At 35.9% G+C, this 16,104-nt stretch overlaps 4 protein-coding genes across 4 annotated transcripts; all 4 read right to left on the bottom strand.

Annotated features, from left to right (window-relative positions):
* Positions 1 to 213: 213 nt before the first annotated feature.
* GCK72_010479 (uncharacterized protein) lies at positions 214 to 940 on the bottom strand (the record flags this gene model as incomplete). Its single annotated transcript, XM_003110779.2, has 3 exons — positions 214 to 370; positions 530 to 652; positions 834 to 940. The coding sequence occupies 3 exons, from the start codon at positions 938 to 940 to the stop codon at positions 214 to 216; spliced, it is 387 nt and encodes a 128-aa protein (XP_003110827.2).
* Positions 941 to 6,189: 5,249 nt separating this feature from the next.
* Positions 6,190 to 7,728, bottom strand: GCK72_010478 (uncharacterized protein; the record flags this gene model as incomplete). The annotated part of the gene is made up of 7 exons (XM_003110698.2): positions 6,190 to 6,255; positions 6,408 to 6,585; positions 6,629 to 6,804; positions 6,852 to 7,191; positions 7,235 to 7,326; positions 7,380 to 7,544; positions 7,591 to 7,728. The coding sequence occupies 7 exons, from the start codon at positions 7,726 to 7,728 to the stop codon at positions 6,190 to 6,192; spliced, it is 1,155 nt and encodes a 384-aa protein (XP_003110746.2).
* Positions 7,729 to 10,831: 3,103 nt separating this feature from the next.
* On the bottom strand, positions 10,832 to 11,440 carry GCK72_010477 (uncharacterized protein; the record flags this gene model as incomplete). Its single annotated transcript, XM_053727889.1, has 2 exons — positions 10,832 to 11,341; positions 11,414 to 11,440. 2 exons carry the CDS (start codon positions 11,438 to 11,440, stop codon positions 10,832 to 10,834), a joined length of 537 nt encoding a protein of 178 aa, XP_053587466.1.
* Positions 11,441 to 13,154: 1,714 nt separating this feature from the next.
* Positions 13,155 to 16,020, bottom strand: GCK72_010476 (uncharacterized protein; the record flags this gene model as incomplete). The annotated part of the gene is made up of 9 exons (XM_053727888.1): positions 13,155 to 13,415; positions 13,461 to 13,682; positions 13,729 to 14,134; positions 14,178 to 14,395; positions 14,445 to 14,761; positions 14,805 to 15,327; positions 15,372 to 15,488; positions 15,579 to 15,690; positions 15,740 to 16,020. 9 exons carry the CDS (start codon positions 16,018 to 16,020, stop codon positions 13,155 to 13,157), a joined length of 2,457 nt encoding a protein of 818 aa, XP_053587465.1.
* Positions 16,021 to 16,104: the final 84 nt, after the last annotated feature.

The following is a 16,104-nucleotide window of genomic DNA, read 5'->3' as shown; positions in this document are numbered from 1 at the left end:
TCGCTTTCTGTGTCTTTTTTCTTTCAAAGAAAATGAATAAATCGGTTTTATTATTTAGGAATTGAGCAAAAGAAACAAAGAATTACACCGTACGATATTTAAACGAGGAGAAAAAGAAAAGAAAATATGAAATTATAAAGCAAAACAAATGGACAATTTGGCCATGTGACATAGATGAATTTGAGATGAACTCTGTACGAAATTAGATTAAAATTATGAAAAAATGACAAGAAGAAGCATAAAAACAACTGCGGTGAAGACGAGAAGAGCTGCAATTATAGCGACCATAAGACTTCGATGATGAGTATCTGGCATTGAACGGACGGCTGTCGGAAGGACAGTTATTGGAGTTGCATCGTCTTTTGGTGGGCTAAAATTTTTGAAATTTAATTTCTAGGAAAAAAGTCTCAAAACAGAATTAAAATTAGAATTTCATGAACAAGCGTCACGGAACTAAAACAATTGGAAGAGTCAACAATCGAAAACAGTCAACAATTGATTGATAAAAAAAAGAAAAAGTCAAAGTTACCTGATGACAATAAGTGGAGATGAGGAAGGGAAACGAGATGATGGAGAGACTGGAACATTGTATTCAGAAGATGTTGTAGAGAAACGTGGACTCTCGATTCGTTTCTCTCGCACTGCTTCGGCTCTGAAATTGAGAAAATATACTACATTGAATCTAGGGAAAGAGAATGTTTGTCTATGATTCATATCCGGTAAAGAAATGTCAAGTATACGGTAGAATAGATAATTCAACAATGCATCTGTTGAGTTGGCAGCTTCGGAAATTAGTTCAGGAACTATGAAACTTTCAATCCAAAAAAACGAACTCTTTGACAATATTCTGATTAAGATATCCTTTTGGAGTAAAATATCCGCTGTTCGCAGATCCATTCTCAATTGTTGCAGCATTCGGAACAGGAACCACTGTGTCCATTTTTATTCTGAAATTCAGAAAATGATATAGTTTTAAACGAAAACTAATGAATAGACGAGGAGAAATGAAAAGAGAAAACAATGAAGAAGGCGAAGAAGGTATTTTCACATTACACTCTTCATTCATCTTGCCCTCAAGAAAAACGAAATCAAGTTTATTCTGATGATGACGTGGCGGAAACAGAAGTTGTGAGAGTGGATTCAGATGATCGTTAGACTCCGGAAGAAACGAGTCATACGTGTTTGTGGATATCATTAAATCGCTTTTCGTAGCAAACGGAGATTAGAAAAAACACAGGAAAAGAGCACATCATTGTAGTGAAAAGAGTTAGGAAAAGAGGGGGATAGAGAGGGCAAAATAATGATAATCCATGGACAGGAAGCTATTGAAAATGAAATTGAAATGAACTCGTGGGGGTACTCTTGTATCGATACATTCTTTTTTTGATAAAGATGAATCATTGAAAAGTAGAAAAAGAGACGGAGACCGAGAAAGGGACAATTTGTTGATTGACATGCATTCTTTTGTATTCGAAAAGAAAATGAAATGATCGAACATTCTCAAATAAACATATTTTATATCAGATCTTGTGATTGTTCATTCTGCGAAAAATATGTTTGTGCAGGTTGAAAATAATCTATCAGATTCAGGAAAAAACATTATTAAAACATTGAAACAATCAGGGCTGGCAAATAAAAGTTTGCAAAATCTGTAGAGCTTTTGGATTGTTGAAAACGGGAAGTTTGCTCATTTTGGTATTGGAAAACAATCAGTCGGAAGATGTTTATTGATGAACTAGAGAAGAGATTTTTTTAAAGTAAAATGTGAATATATGTTTTCAAATTCCAGTTTTGAAGGTGCGTATACCAAAGAACCATCTTAATGATTTGTGAAGACGCTTATTTATTCCAACTTCAGAATATTTTATCATTATGAACTTAGGAATTTCAGATCTTGAGCATGAAACTATGTCTTGATTTGAATAGAAGAGGACAAATGGACATTCCGAAAGTGAGTTTTTAAAAAATTTTGACTAGAATAGAGTAGGGAAAAACATTGATTTGGCAAAAGGTAATAATCAATTTGTGAGATTTGAAGAGTGTTCAAAAGTAAAAGAAAAAGGATATCTGGCGGTGGGTGAGAAGTTATGGTAATGATTGGCAATTTAAGGGTAGTAAAGTAGGAATGAAGATGAATGAGGTAGGTGGCTGATGGATAATGAGAAGAGAAATACGAAGAGATGAGGATTAGATTATAAAGGATTTTGGTGATGAAGAGAAGAGAAATGAGGATCATTGAATTGGGGGTGGAAAGAAAAAAGAAGAAGAAAGAGGGTAGTTGATAGGATTATCTACAGACTGTACGAGAACAAAACCACTGCCTTCTTGTCTCTTTTTGGAAAGAGTTCATTTCTTTTGAAAAAGTAAACGAAGAGGTCGGGAAGGCATCATGGGAAAATGGTCAATAATCAAAGGAACGATGAGGATTCTTTTCATTATGAATAGGAACTGATCAGGATGACCAAACATTTTTAATGAAGAATTTATTTTCTTGCAGAGATTGTTATCGGGTATTCCTCTTTTACCACTTCACAACTAACCGTCCTCACCACTAATTTGTGATCTTCAATCTATCGGAACATTGAAAACGTCTTCCCAATAACATTCTAAAGTTATCAATATCGACATTAGTCAGATTTTCTCATTTGAAATTATCAAAAGTTGCAAACATAAATGTGTCTTCCTCATCCATAAATAGGAAAAAGGATAATCCAAAGACGCAAGTTCCTCCTTTTCCCACGAAGAATTATAAGATGAATATTTCCGAAAATAGTTTTTTTTTTTGAAATGAAGGATAAAAATGCATCAGTGATGAGGGAAATGAGGATTTAAAATTCGGATAAACATCTTGATGAGGTGAGAAATTGAATGAAACGGCTTCTGAGATTAGAAATTATTTTAGAATAGTTCAGAGATGACCGGATGAATGTTGTTGGGGGGGGGGGGGGGAGTCAAAGAAAGAAAGATTTCTTTTTCAATGAACACATTATATTCAATTTTAACAATGAAAATAAGTAGAAATCACTCCTTAAAAAGGGTAAAAACAATCAAGAAACGAATTTTGTACCTTTTCAATCAATTATTGAGAAAATCGAGCACTTTCTGAACAGGAACATTCTACTCTCCGAGCTTTCCAACATTTCATCAGAATTAGGATTTAGAGACAAAGAGATATGACTGGACGATAGAAAACTGAACGATAGTGACTCATTCTCTTCATTTTCTATATAATCCCAGTTGTTTTTTGTCCCTTATTTTGTATTTTCGATCCAGGATTGATGTTGGGAAAAAAGAGAAAAATTTCTTCTTTCACATTTTTCTTGGATTCACACGGTGAAGAAATAGAGAACAAGAAGTGGAAGAATTCAAATAGAAATAAAAATAACTTTAAAAGCAAAATAGAGTCAATCAGATATAGGGGAAATATTATATTTTGACAACATAACATTTCGGACAAACAAGTACAATTGATTGGCCAATCCTTCTCGGTATTTTGAATGAACTTGTTGATTCTGATTTGATTTTTCAAGAATTCAATGGATTTGTATTTTCATTGAATATGAGAAACTACAAAGAACTTTCTAGAAATAGAAATATTATCTTAATGGAAAAATGACAAAAACACGACGATAGGAATTTGAAAATTTCAAGTGTGACTGTACCAAAACAAGTGTAGAAATCCTACTTCCCGTCTGATGGAAAGATTGAAAGAAGCCTCGAACAAGTCTGTAAGAAATTTGAATAACAGAAAATATTCTAAGCAAACGTTGAAATTAACTATAAATTCGAAATGAAATGAGTCAGTCACTGCAGTTATTAACAATTTATGAAGGGGTTGTTAGCCATCAAATGTTCCTTTTTCCAGATTTCTAGTATTTTTTTCGATTAGATGTAAAATGTTGATCTGGATTCTGTATTTTTTTTCAATAAAGGAAAGTGTTTTTAAAACCGATTGTAAACAAATTGAATTCTAGATTCATGTGTTTTCAGATTGTGCTGCACATCCTTCAGAGCAACACCATTTTGTAGTTTCCATCTTTAAAATACAGATTTTCGGCACTAATTTTATGGATAACAGCCACAGATGGGAAACCACACATTCATAATTTGTTTCTGAATGAATGAGATAATAAGAGCTCGAAAAATGAACAAGGATTTGAGATGAGTGGGGGATTTTCAGGTAATTTTTTGATAAATGATACCTTCTTATAACATATTCTTGAGAAAACGAAGAAGGTGGACTCATCCTGATAAAAAGAAAAATATGAAAAAGTAAACAAGACGATGCAAGAATCATTTGTTCGGCGTCACAGTTCCATGAAATATGGAAGCAAAGTTTTTAAGAAAAAGCAAGGATTTTATCAGTGAAATGAACAAACAACTTGGACGTGCATTTCTGATGATCTTTTTCTGAAAACTGACGTCTGTCAACACATTTAGTCGTACCTACTATAACTTTTGTGCGCAATCCTCTCTTCAACGTGGGAATATTTAAAGAAGAGGCAGAGATGAAATTGAAAATATACCTACTCGAAAACGAAGATATTTATAAATTATAGATAAGTGAAATAGATGGAAAAAGAATGAAAAGAGAGAGAAGTGAGTAGTTGAACACAGAACTGTGATGAGCAAATAACAGGGAGAAACTGTTTGATTTTTTGGGAAAAACGGATCAGATTTCAACTTTTGTGGAGTGTTAGCAAGTTGGCAAATGTAGGTCAAAAGTCAATAGGGAACGGAACGAAAATGAGGAATTAGGGGAAGGGGATTCGTCGTTTTTATTTCTATTTCTCACTTCAGATTTTTGACTTTTTGATAATCCGAAAAAGAAAAGAGATTTTTGAGTGGGTTGAGGGTTTGGGAATGCTCTTAACATAAAATTTCTATTTTTACTTTTATGGGAAAACCTTCTGATGAGAATCAGTTCGATCAAATAATTTTGCAAATTCTGAGAAAAATAATGTAGTTTTGGCTTTGAATAAACAGAATTGAATTGGTTTAGTGGGACAAAACATTTGCTTCTCGGAAAATGTTGCAGGATTCGATTTGATTGCTTTCGCTCGCTAGTTAATAATAAAAAACGGAGCTTAACAGAGAGAAATACATCAAAAAACATTCAAAAAATATTTCAATTGATGTGATTGGAGAGAGAAATGTACGTTTCATATTAACAAAACTTGGGAAAAAAGAAATTCGTTGTCTGGAACATTGAGCAGGTGCTCATATATTAAGCTGAATGTTTTTGAATATGGAACATCCTCACAATGATAGAAAAATAAAAAATATTTTTGAACATGTTTTGGATGATCTTCAATTTGAAAAGTTCATCAAAAACAAGTTTGCATAAAATTTTATAAATATTTCGGGTTTTCAAGAAGAACATGAAATTTGAACAACTCTTGACAGGAAAAATATAACTGGAGCTGCATTGACAATTATTAGTCCGGATTATTTTAATAACAGTAAGGAAAAAATCGGGAGAAGAGAGTCTTCACATGAAATAGGAACTCCAATTTTGTTGTGAATGAGACACCGAAAAAGTATAAAAGAAGGATTCAAGACAACTGAATAATAGAATATAACTTCCTTTTCAATACTGAAAATGTTTCTTTTATAGTCAATACGTCAATAACAATTCTCTTAAAATTGTATTGTTTAGAACATCATTTTGTCGCCAACGACTTCTTTTTGTTTCATTCAAAACGTCATTTTCTATGAAAACTTGACTTGTAAACGTTCTTGCTTTGAACAAAAATGGAGAAGAAGAAGAAATAAAAAAAAGGGAAAATCTGGAAATAAAAGGTCTTGTTTTCTCTTATTTTCAGATATTTCCCACAAGCACTTTGCACTTTTCTTTCTATTTTCAGATAGAGAGAGAGAGAACTTCTAAATCTTTGAGGAAGTGAAGGAGTCTCGATTCTGAGGAGGAAAGTGCCACTTCGTAGGTGGTTGAAAGCAATGAGAAGGTAGCCAGTTGTCTATCTAATTGTGATTTCTTGCCCTGATTCATCAGTGCAAATATTTGTATAGACTGCTTGCTCCGCGACCGGAATATTGAAAATGTGGAGAACGACTCATGTAAAACTGTGTTCTTTTTTTTATTACTTTCAACAATTATGGAACCGTATCAATGTTATGAAAAGTAGGATAAAAAGGAAATAAAAAACAGAGAACAAAGAAATGAGATTACTAGTTTGATCTACACAATCCATTCGGCTCAATTTTCATATTATGACGGGAGAAGTCGATGAATGCCTGAAAATAATGTTTTGAGGTCAAGAAATATTTCATTTTCGATTAGAAAAACTTTTCAGTATTCTAACTTGCCGGGCGCTAGCAACTATTTCTGACTGCCGGCTCCCCCCTTTTTCACTAGCCAGCATAGAGTCAAATTCATCAAAGCTTACTTTCGAAACTTCTACCAATGCAGCATTCTGTGGTTCACTTGAACTTCTCCCTGAACTATTATTATGATTTGTTCTTCTTCGATGAATTGGTGTAGAAACTAGAATTCTCTCTTCAAGTTCATACATCGGATCACAGTTAAGACCCTCTTTACATGGAATGAAAACTGGTGCAGGTTTTCTGAAAAAGTGGAAATATTACGAAAAAGAGTTTTTGCTCATACCTTTCAAAAACACTTTTGAAATCTATTCTCTCTGTATACGCATGTTTTTTGATTGCTTCTAAACCGATTATTCTTTTTTCCTTGTCAAATTTAAGCATCGTATTAATAAAATGAATCAGATCAGTTGGCCAATGAGCAGGATAGGGTATTGACGATTCACGGAATGCAACATATGCCTGGAATCACATCAACTTTTCAATACTCCCTTGAATCTTCTTCTCACCTCCTCTGGTTTCGTCCTCGAACTAAATTCAAACGGAGTCCTTCCTCGAAGCATTTCATAAAAACATACACCTAATGCCCACCAATCAACTCTACTATCATATCCATCTTCTAATTCCAAATACGTTGCATATATCTCTGGAGCCATATAAGGTCTTGTTCCCGAGTATGACGTCGCCAATTGATCATCTTCTAATTGCGTGGCTAAATTCAAATCTGTCAAGTGGGCGTGTCCTTGTTCATCCAACAAAATGTTCTCTGGTTTGATGTCTCGATGCACTATTTTCATCTCGTGTAAGTACTCGACTGCCAAACAAATCTCACACAAATACAATTTCGCTCTGAATGAGAGAATTTGAAAATTCATCACATGGAGACACTCACCGATCCTCTGCGAATTTTCCCTGCTGACTCAAATGATATCTGAGATCTCCGCCAAGTAATAGATCAGAAACCATATACATATAGTCTGGATCCTGAAAATCAAAAGAGTGGATGAATAAGAAAAAGAGAGTAAGAGAGAACTCACCTGGAATGTATACCATAGGTTTACAATGAAAGGGTGAGAAATCTTACTAAGAAGTGTCAGTTCACGGATTACATTTGCAGCGACACCCTTCTCAATACACCTTCTTTTATTCATATATTTCAACGCAAAATACTTTTTTGTTTTCCTTTCTTGCACAATGCAAACCTGAAATCTCAAAAAAGGAAAATTATTTTGTCTGCTTCACACTCACTTTCCCGAATGCTCCTCTTCCAATACTTCTTATAACTGAAAAGTGTTGAAGACACGGTGCGGCTCCAGATTTTCCAGAGCTGGAAACGTGCGACGTGACGTCACTGCCACGTCTGACCACGCCCATTCGGCCTCCCATTCATCGATGGACCTGGAATTCTGAAGAATGGAATAGATGGAAGGAAATAGGTTGATAGACATGTGATAAAGGGTATTGATAAGAGATAAAGAGAAGAAGAAGAGAGCATTATTTGTGTTTACATTAGAAAGAGAAAAGAAAAAGGGAGTGAAACTTGAAAAAGTTCAAAACAAGAGAATGAAAAAGTCAAGTTTGAAGAGGAAGAAATCAAGAAAACGAACAAAAGAGTTTCCCACGGTCATACTATTGGAAGAGAATCGAGAGAAAAGGGAAAAGAATACGCAGTTTGGTGCAAAACTGTCATAAGACTGGTCGATCAGTTTGTTTATTCTGCATATCCTAATCTGGTAGGTCAGTGTTGGCGGTGGCTGGTTTCTAGATTATTGTGGTTTTTGTATTGTTAGTGAACGGTACTGCTAAAAAGAGTGTCTTGCAATTTTTAGGAGCGAATGACGCTTATCTAGAAGAGGCCATTGGATGTCAGATGACTTTTTATGGGAGTTGTATACTCAGGTACAGAATGGACAGATTTCGTGTTTTTCAGCTCCGGGATGCAACTGTCAGGTAAATCTATAAAAGGATCAAGTAGAGTAATCTTTGGCAACAAAAATTCTAAATCGATTCTACAATTTGAAGGAAATACAAACTTCATCTTCAATTAGTAATACGGGGTAAAAGTAGGAATACTCTCACATGAATATACAACTTAAGAGGCCCTCTTTTTATTTTTCTCTCATCTCCAAATTTTAATTAAACTTGCTCGCGGCCTCCCCTTTCTCGTCCAACCTCTTTTTCTCTCCCTTCTTTTCTTCAGTTTCTTCTAATTATATTCAGAATTGGCATTATTATAAGTAGTAGTAGTAGTAGTAGTAAGCAGAAGTAGTAGATGACCCGAAATGTGAAAAAATAAGAGGAAGAATAAGTTGAAAAAGGAGGAAGAAGAAGACGAAAAAGAAGAAAGAGAAGAAAAAGAAGAAGGTCCGTAAATACAGAGGAAGAGAGAACGAAGAAGAAGAAAACGGATCGAATCTGTTGGAGCGCCACGCCTAATTGTCTGCATTCAACTTTCTCCCACTGCAAAACCATAGAAAAAATGAACTTTCTGAGAAGAAAACGAAGAAATGAGACGACGACTTCGGGGGAAAAGAGATAAACAGATGTCTGAATTCTCAGGATGAAGTTTTCTTTTTTCAGTTTGATGTGTTTGCCACAAGAAGACACTAGAAGACGTCGAGTCGATAGGGAGGATTATTTTTGAGAAAACGAGGTGACAGGCAACGACTCTGGCAAATTGTTTGGGAATTCATTTCTTTTTGGTGGTGGAATTGGTGGTAGGCGGTTTGAATGTAGTGGTCACTGGATCAAAAAAGGAAAAGAAAAAGAGAGAGAGATGGAAAGAGTTTCACGGTTCAGTGGAATGACGTATGAACTTATATAGATTGGTTCTGGTTTCAGTTATTTAGAAGAGATGAGTTAAAGCTGAGTTGAGAGATTCATGACTCGACACTCTTCATTCCTGATAATGATGTGAACGATTGGAAAAAAAATCTAAAGATCTACCTTTTCCATGAATGTTTTATAGCCTCGCATATGTTTAGTTTGTAGAAGCAGTTGGAACAACTGAATAGATGACGTCATAGACATTCAGAATCTGATTCCAAGTTTCGACTTTACTAGACTTGACCTAGTTACAAAGTGAGGTGTGACTACATTTCAAAGTGAAGCACGGTACCCATTCATTGACTAAAATTGATTTGTTCTACAATTTAATTCTAAACAATCTAGAAACCTTCTAAGTCTTTGGTACCTTATATATCTTCCGTTTACATTTCAAAATTTTAAAATTGAAATTTGCAAACAGCCAGGTACAAAGAAACAAAAAGTTCTGGAAGAAGTGTGTCCATGGAAAGTTTGAAATGTTAAATCATAGGAATTTCTGGCATTTCAAAAACGATTGGACTCTCTGCAATAATTAGACAAATATCTTTCTTTTTTTCATCTTTTTATTTTCTTGATTTTTCACTTTTCACGAGATTTCTCTCTCATTCTGCTCTTCTCTCTCAATAAAATAAAACCAACGAAATAAACAAATCTTTGAAGCTCAAATGCTCAAAGCCCTCCACACTGACAAACATTCCTCACCGGAAAGACGGAGTGGTGATTCTTTTAGAAGAGAAACACAAATTATAGATTCCAGGTTGCCTGCTTGAAAAGAAAAAAAAAGTATCAAGTACGAATCGAAACTGATTGAAAATGTATGAAAAAGGTAAAGTGTTCTCAGGGAGAGTTGGGAAAACGTGTCCGAAGCATTTAATATGGTCTTTGAATGAGGACTGAAGTCTTTTTTTATTGCAGATTACGATACTTCAGAAAATTCTAAGAAATTTTTAGTATTCTAGAGTACGCTAGTATCGTAATCTGCAATAAAAATATGACTTCAACACATCTTTAAAGTGGAGAAGTAGTCCCTCTAACCAAAGAAAATATTGGAATTGCCTAAAATTATTATTTATCTACAGAAATTTCCATTCTTTATAATACAGAATCAATTGTTCAGAAAACCTTCACGAATTTTCGATGAACGAATTTCTATATTTTTGAAACCGAGAAGTTTTGAAAAATATTAAAACAAATAAACCATTTTAGTCTAAATCTAGAACTCCAGAGTGTTAAAATTTTGGCTCTTTATGATTTAACGGGGGTTTTAAGAATTAACGGGGGTTTTAAAAATAGACGGGGGTTTTAAGAATAGACGGGGGTTTTTAGAATAAACGGGGGTTTTGAGAATAAACGGGGGTTTTCGACAAGTTCTATTTACTTATACTAAGAAAACCCTAAAATGGTCAGAAATGACTACACTCCCTCCAGTATACATTTTTTTCATAGGCTTTTCCAATTTTTTTGGTTTTTTTGTTTTTTCTGCATTGGAAAGGAAAACTAATAAGGTAGATTCGATAATCCTGCTGCCCATAATCAGACGTAATCTGAAACCTGGTATGTTATGAATACTAAAGAAAGGCCTTCCTTTAGTAACACAAACCAGACATTCTGCTGAGTTAGAATTTTTGAGTATTCTCAGCTCCATCTCTTTTTCTCGTAGCTGTCATTCGGCGTCTACCTTTTTCATCAGACGTAGAGGACAGTTGTGGATTGCGTATAGGAGGGACGTACATTCCATACATCTCCCTGTCGTGGCACAGTATCTCATGAGTACACCCTTATTCACTGTGCAAGCGGAGAGAGGATGTCTGCCTTGGCAGAGTTCGCATGTAGTTTGGTCGATGTTGCTGTTCACCTTCGATTCTAATTGGTGGTTGGACTCACTAGTGAAGCGTGGATAATTTTGAAGAAACCGTTGTTGATTTGAGACGGACTCATTGTCATGACTTCTCGAACGTTCCAGATTGGTTTCTGGATTCTGCGCATTACGGTCATCTTGAGAGTTTTCTCTGTATGCCGAATGTTCAGGTTGTTTAGAGTATTCGGTGTTAGTTGGATATCTTGGCGTGTTTTGTGCTTGTTGATTACTATAGTTGTTGGTGTTATGTGTGTTATCGAAGAGTTGTTGTACTCTTGGGTTTCGGAAGTTAGTCCAAATTTTCTTCTGGAGAAGCTGGAACGCTCACGTTCAATTCATGAAATACAGTATAGTCCGTTTTAATACGAAGTAGGTCGGCTATGATACCTTTCTTTTCGTCGATAATCGGAACATAGCTTTGGACTAGAGCTCTCCCTAGTGACTCGACTTCTTCTGGGTCGGTGCCCGACTCAGAAGCTTCAGGTTTAGCTCTATTAACCTTTTTTCCTAGTAAATCTGGAAGCTCACCGATTTCTAGCAGATGTCTTTGGAGGGATTCTGCGATACGGGGAGCGTGGACCTGCAGACTGAAAAGCAACTTTTTCGATTTTTCAAGTTGTGAAGCTTGGAATTGGACGAAAAGGGACTGTCTTTGACATAGTTTGTCGGACTTGAGGTCGAAGTGCCTTTTGACGATAATTTGGACACTCCCACGATTGATTTTTAGAACCATAGCGATCTTGTTTATGCTGATATCATAATTGCGGGAGATTTTTCTTTTGATTATTCCTCGAGTCCTACAAGTGTTGCCTGTTGCTGGTCGGCCGGATTTTTTTCCTTTCTTAGAGACTTCCATCCTTTTTGAAGGTAACCAACATCGTACTGATGCTGATGGAATGTCAAGACGTTTTTCAATGTTGGCGCTCTTCATTCCCTCCTTGAACAAAGCCCCTTTCGCTGATAATCGTTGTTCTTGCCAAAATCTCCTTTTTAATGTATTTTTTTTCAGAGATCATACCAGGTTTCAGATTACGTCTGATTATGGGCAGCAGGATTATCGAATCCACCTTATTAGTCTTCCTTTCCAGTAATCCAAAAACCCAAACAGTTGGACGATCTACCATATGATCTCGATTATATTTCGCCCGAAACATCGCCGTTTCGTCGATTTCAAATATAGAGCAAAAGAAGAAGGAGGACAATTATTACACTTCTCTGATCAAAAAACAATGCGACGTACAAAATAGATAAGTAAATGAGAAAATGCAGAAAAAACAAAAAAAACCAAAAAAATTGGAAAAGCCTATGAAAAAAATGTATACTGGAGGGAGTGTAGTCATTTCTGACCATTTTAGGGTTTTCTTAGTATAAGTAAATAGAACTTGTCGAAAACCCCCGTTTATTCTCAAAACCCCGATTTATTCTGAAAACCCCCGTCTATTCTTAAAACCCCCGTCTATTTTTAAAACCCCCGTTAATTCTTAAAACCCCCGTTAAATCATAAAGAGCCAAAATTTTCACAAGTATAATATATGGCTACAGTATCCCTCACTTTCTGACCAAAAGAACACTGTTTAAGGCATTTCCAAAGATTGAACATGTTCTATCAATTATTCTTTGCAGAACATATAATTAATCAAATTCTCGCAATCCAGCAATCTCAGTTTATGTGACGCGCGAACGAGGAGGCGACAGGAAGAAGAGAAACGGCGACAGGACGACATCTATATTAGCAGTGCCGTTGTCCTCATGTGCCCCATGCTCACAGCACGCCGCCATCGATTCTTCCCTTTTCTGTGCGTATATGTCTCTTCTTTTGTGCTTTCCGTCGTTTGAGGAGCAGAAAAAGAGAAAATAAATGGCAGCGTAGAGAAAAGAAGATTCCTACTTTGTTCAGCATGTCAGCAGGCGAAAGGAAAGAAGCTCAGCTTAAACCTAATCATATTTGCAGCGGCGCTACGACCGCGGGGCAGGAGGGCACCACCATATGTGTGTCTTTCCCCAGTTCCTGAATTCGTGGAAGAGGTCAGAGGATCTTTCCTTCTGCTGACTATGAGAGAATGTGATCATGGCATGAAAAAAAAAGAAGAGTATCAGAATAGAAATACAATGACACGCGATTTGTTATTCATTTAGTGGAATTTGCTTTAAAAAATAAATTAGACTTTTGGATGATTTCTGAGAATCCGAGATTTGTTTGGGTTCGATCACCAATCCACGCGGAGAGCTTGCATCGTGTGGACTCTTGTGAGAATCTTTCGTCGAAAAGGTATACTGCTGCATAGTCTTTCCTGTGGCGAATTGCTCTACCGATGGATTGATTCACAGAATGCATACACATTGACTCATAAAGCATGTTTCCTCCATTTGGCATTTGTGAATCGAGGAACTGAAAATAGAAAACTCATGATTGAACAATCACTTGAAGACTGACCCGCATTCTTTCTCGAAGTTCAACTCCTGTCTTATTCGGATATGGTAAGCCGATCACAATAACAGCACGACCAAGTTCATCTGAGAAATTGATTCCTTCACTCATCTTTCCACCCATCACTGCAAATAGTATTGCTCCTTTCGGTGTTCTGGCTGCAGTACTGTAATCTGCCAGCATGTTCGGAGTGGAATGGCGAGATTCGGCGAAAACTGTCTTTTTCCTCTGGAAATAAAGTGGTTCATTAATTATGTTTCGACTTCGACACAACCTCGATTTGTTCCATTATTCCCGTCTCTTTCGCTTTTCGAATGATATCAGCCAGAATTTCATAAGACGGAACAAAAATGACGATACCATTCGGCAGATGTTGAGTTAGTACTTGTAGGGATCTACATAATGCTTTCAAGGTTTCGTGACTTTTTCGAGTTTCAAATGTTAATTTGAATGGTTTTCCATCAGTAGTTTTATTGATTGTTACTGCCAATAGTTGAGAATCATCGATGACATGAGCACATGAGAAGCGACTAATCGAATCTTGTCCAATTGATCCACGAGATAAAGTTTCCACAAGAAGTTGAGAAGGTTCCATTGTTCCACCGATAAGGATTGTAGCTCGACAGGCCTTCACTACTTCAGCCAAACGATCAGCTGGATTCAGAAGAATGTAACGGAATCTGAAAAAAAAAATTATTTTAGTAACTCTTCACTATCCATTACTTTGAACCATTTGTTTTATCAATAATAATTCTTCCATCTTCACATTTATTTGTAAGTGCATCGATGAAAGATTTTAAAGAAAACAGTGGTGATGAAACTGTTATTTGTGGTTGTACTTCTTCTGATTCATCCGCTTTTTGTTTCTGATTTTCTTCTTTTTTAACCATCAACTTTTGAATTCCGGTTAGTTTCGGTTTGTCGTTTTCCTTTTTAGTATTCTACAAAGTAACTAAATAAAACGAATTTAGAACAATCGAATATGCTTACGATCTCATTGCGTTTCGACTGCAAATAAAATCCATGGAATTTTTTGCACAGATCTGTTTTCTCGATGTAGGTGGCCAATTTGAACAAGTTGAGCTCCAAAATATTCAAATTTCTTGAAAGCTGCGCCATCGTCATCACATCTTCTTTCGATTCACTATTTAGAAAAATCAGCATTTTACTGGTGAGTTGTTCCAATTGTTTCATATACAACAAGTTCTTAGCTTTTAAGAGTAATTTGTATTTTGCATTGTATTCTCTGATGAGTTTGAGAGCCAGTGTCAGCGATTTTTCAGAGACTTCGGAAGAGTAGATGCTATCTGAGTCACAAAAAGTCGTTTACGATATAGGAAATCAACTTACTGATTGTCGAAAGAACATTGTGAGCTTCATCAAGAACAATGACATTATCTTTCAGATCGATTCCCCATGCATTTCTAGTTCCTTCGTGAAGAAGAACTTGATATGGTAAAAGCACCAATTGACATTGAGGAACTGCTTTTCGAGAGGCAAAGTATGGACATCCTTTCGAGGAAATTCCTTCTTTTGTCAATTGAAGAGCCGTTTTTAGTTTGTTTGCTAGAATTCCGTTAACTAAGTCCTCAATTTGAGAAGAGTTATGAAATTCACATGATTTTGTGCAGGATCTGATTTTCTTGGCGCCTTCTTCGGTTTTCTGCTTTTTGTCTTTTTCAGAAGTCCCATTTTTTCGTAACTCCATACATTTTTCGTTAATAAGATGATTTAGTTTTAGCTTCTTCACTTCTTCATTAACACACAAGTTTCCTCTTGAACTACAAGTTACGACACGTGGCTGGAATCGAGTCTTTCCTAGTTCGTCGATGAGCTGTTCTAACTGAGAATGAGTTCTTGAAGCATAGAAAATCTGGAAAGACATTTTTCAATGCTCCCTCTGTACTTTTTTCTCACTTTGAGGCACTTCGGTGGCTCATCTTCTTGTTCAATTTCACAGTTTTCGTCCAATAGTTTGGCAATTGACTGTCCATTCTCTCCGTCAGAGTGATATTCTTCTGATGGAGATGCTTCCTATACGTTTTATTACAATGAGTGAATCGATTTGCATACAAAACACATTTATTTATGTTATACTGTTTTCGAGTGTTATCATTCACTTACATCTGTTGGTTCATCATCTACGAGCGCAAAGTCATTGTGTCTTGCTGGCGCTTTTCTCTTCCTGGAAATGTCGATCACTCCCTGTTTCGCCTGATCGATTCTCTTTGTTAATCTAAATGTTTATTCGCATGTTGACAGTTCATTACATACTGATGGATTACCTTTTTCTTTCTTCAATTTTCTCAACGATTCCTTCTTTTTCTTTTTCCGATTTTATTTTATTTTTGAGAGCAGCTTCCCAATTTTCTGTTGTTTTCTCGCTTTCATTCAACTCAAGTTGAACTGTTTTCAGTTTTGATTCTAATTCTGCTTCGATCTGTTTATCTTCATTTTCTAGCCACGTCAATGTCGCACACAACACACTCAACGATTTACCAGTTCCCGTCGGCGATTCAAAAATACCGACCTTTCCATGCTCAATGCAGCTTCGGATTTCGCGCATCAGTCGATTTTGAATGTCATATGGTTGAAATGGAAACGAAAACTCTTCCATTTCTCTAAAAACACCATAATAATTTTAAATAGC

This window comes from Caenorhabditis remanei, chromosome III, assembly GCF_010183535.1.
Source record: "Caenorhabditis remanei strain PX506 chromosome III, whole genome shotgun sequence".
Taxonomy (NCBI): Eukaryota; Metazoa; Nematoda; class Chromadorea; order Rhabditida; family Rhabditidae; genus Caenorhabditis; species Caenorhabditis remanei.
The sequence above is the reverse complement of the archived record's forward strand: the minus strand, read 5'-3'. Positions and strand labels throughout refer to the sequence as shown.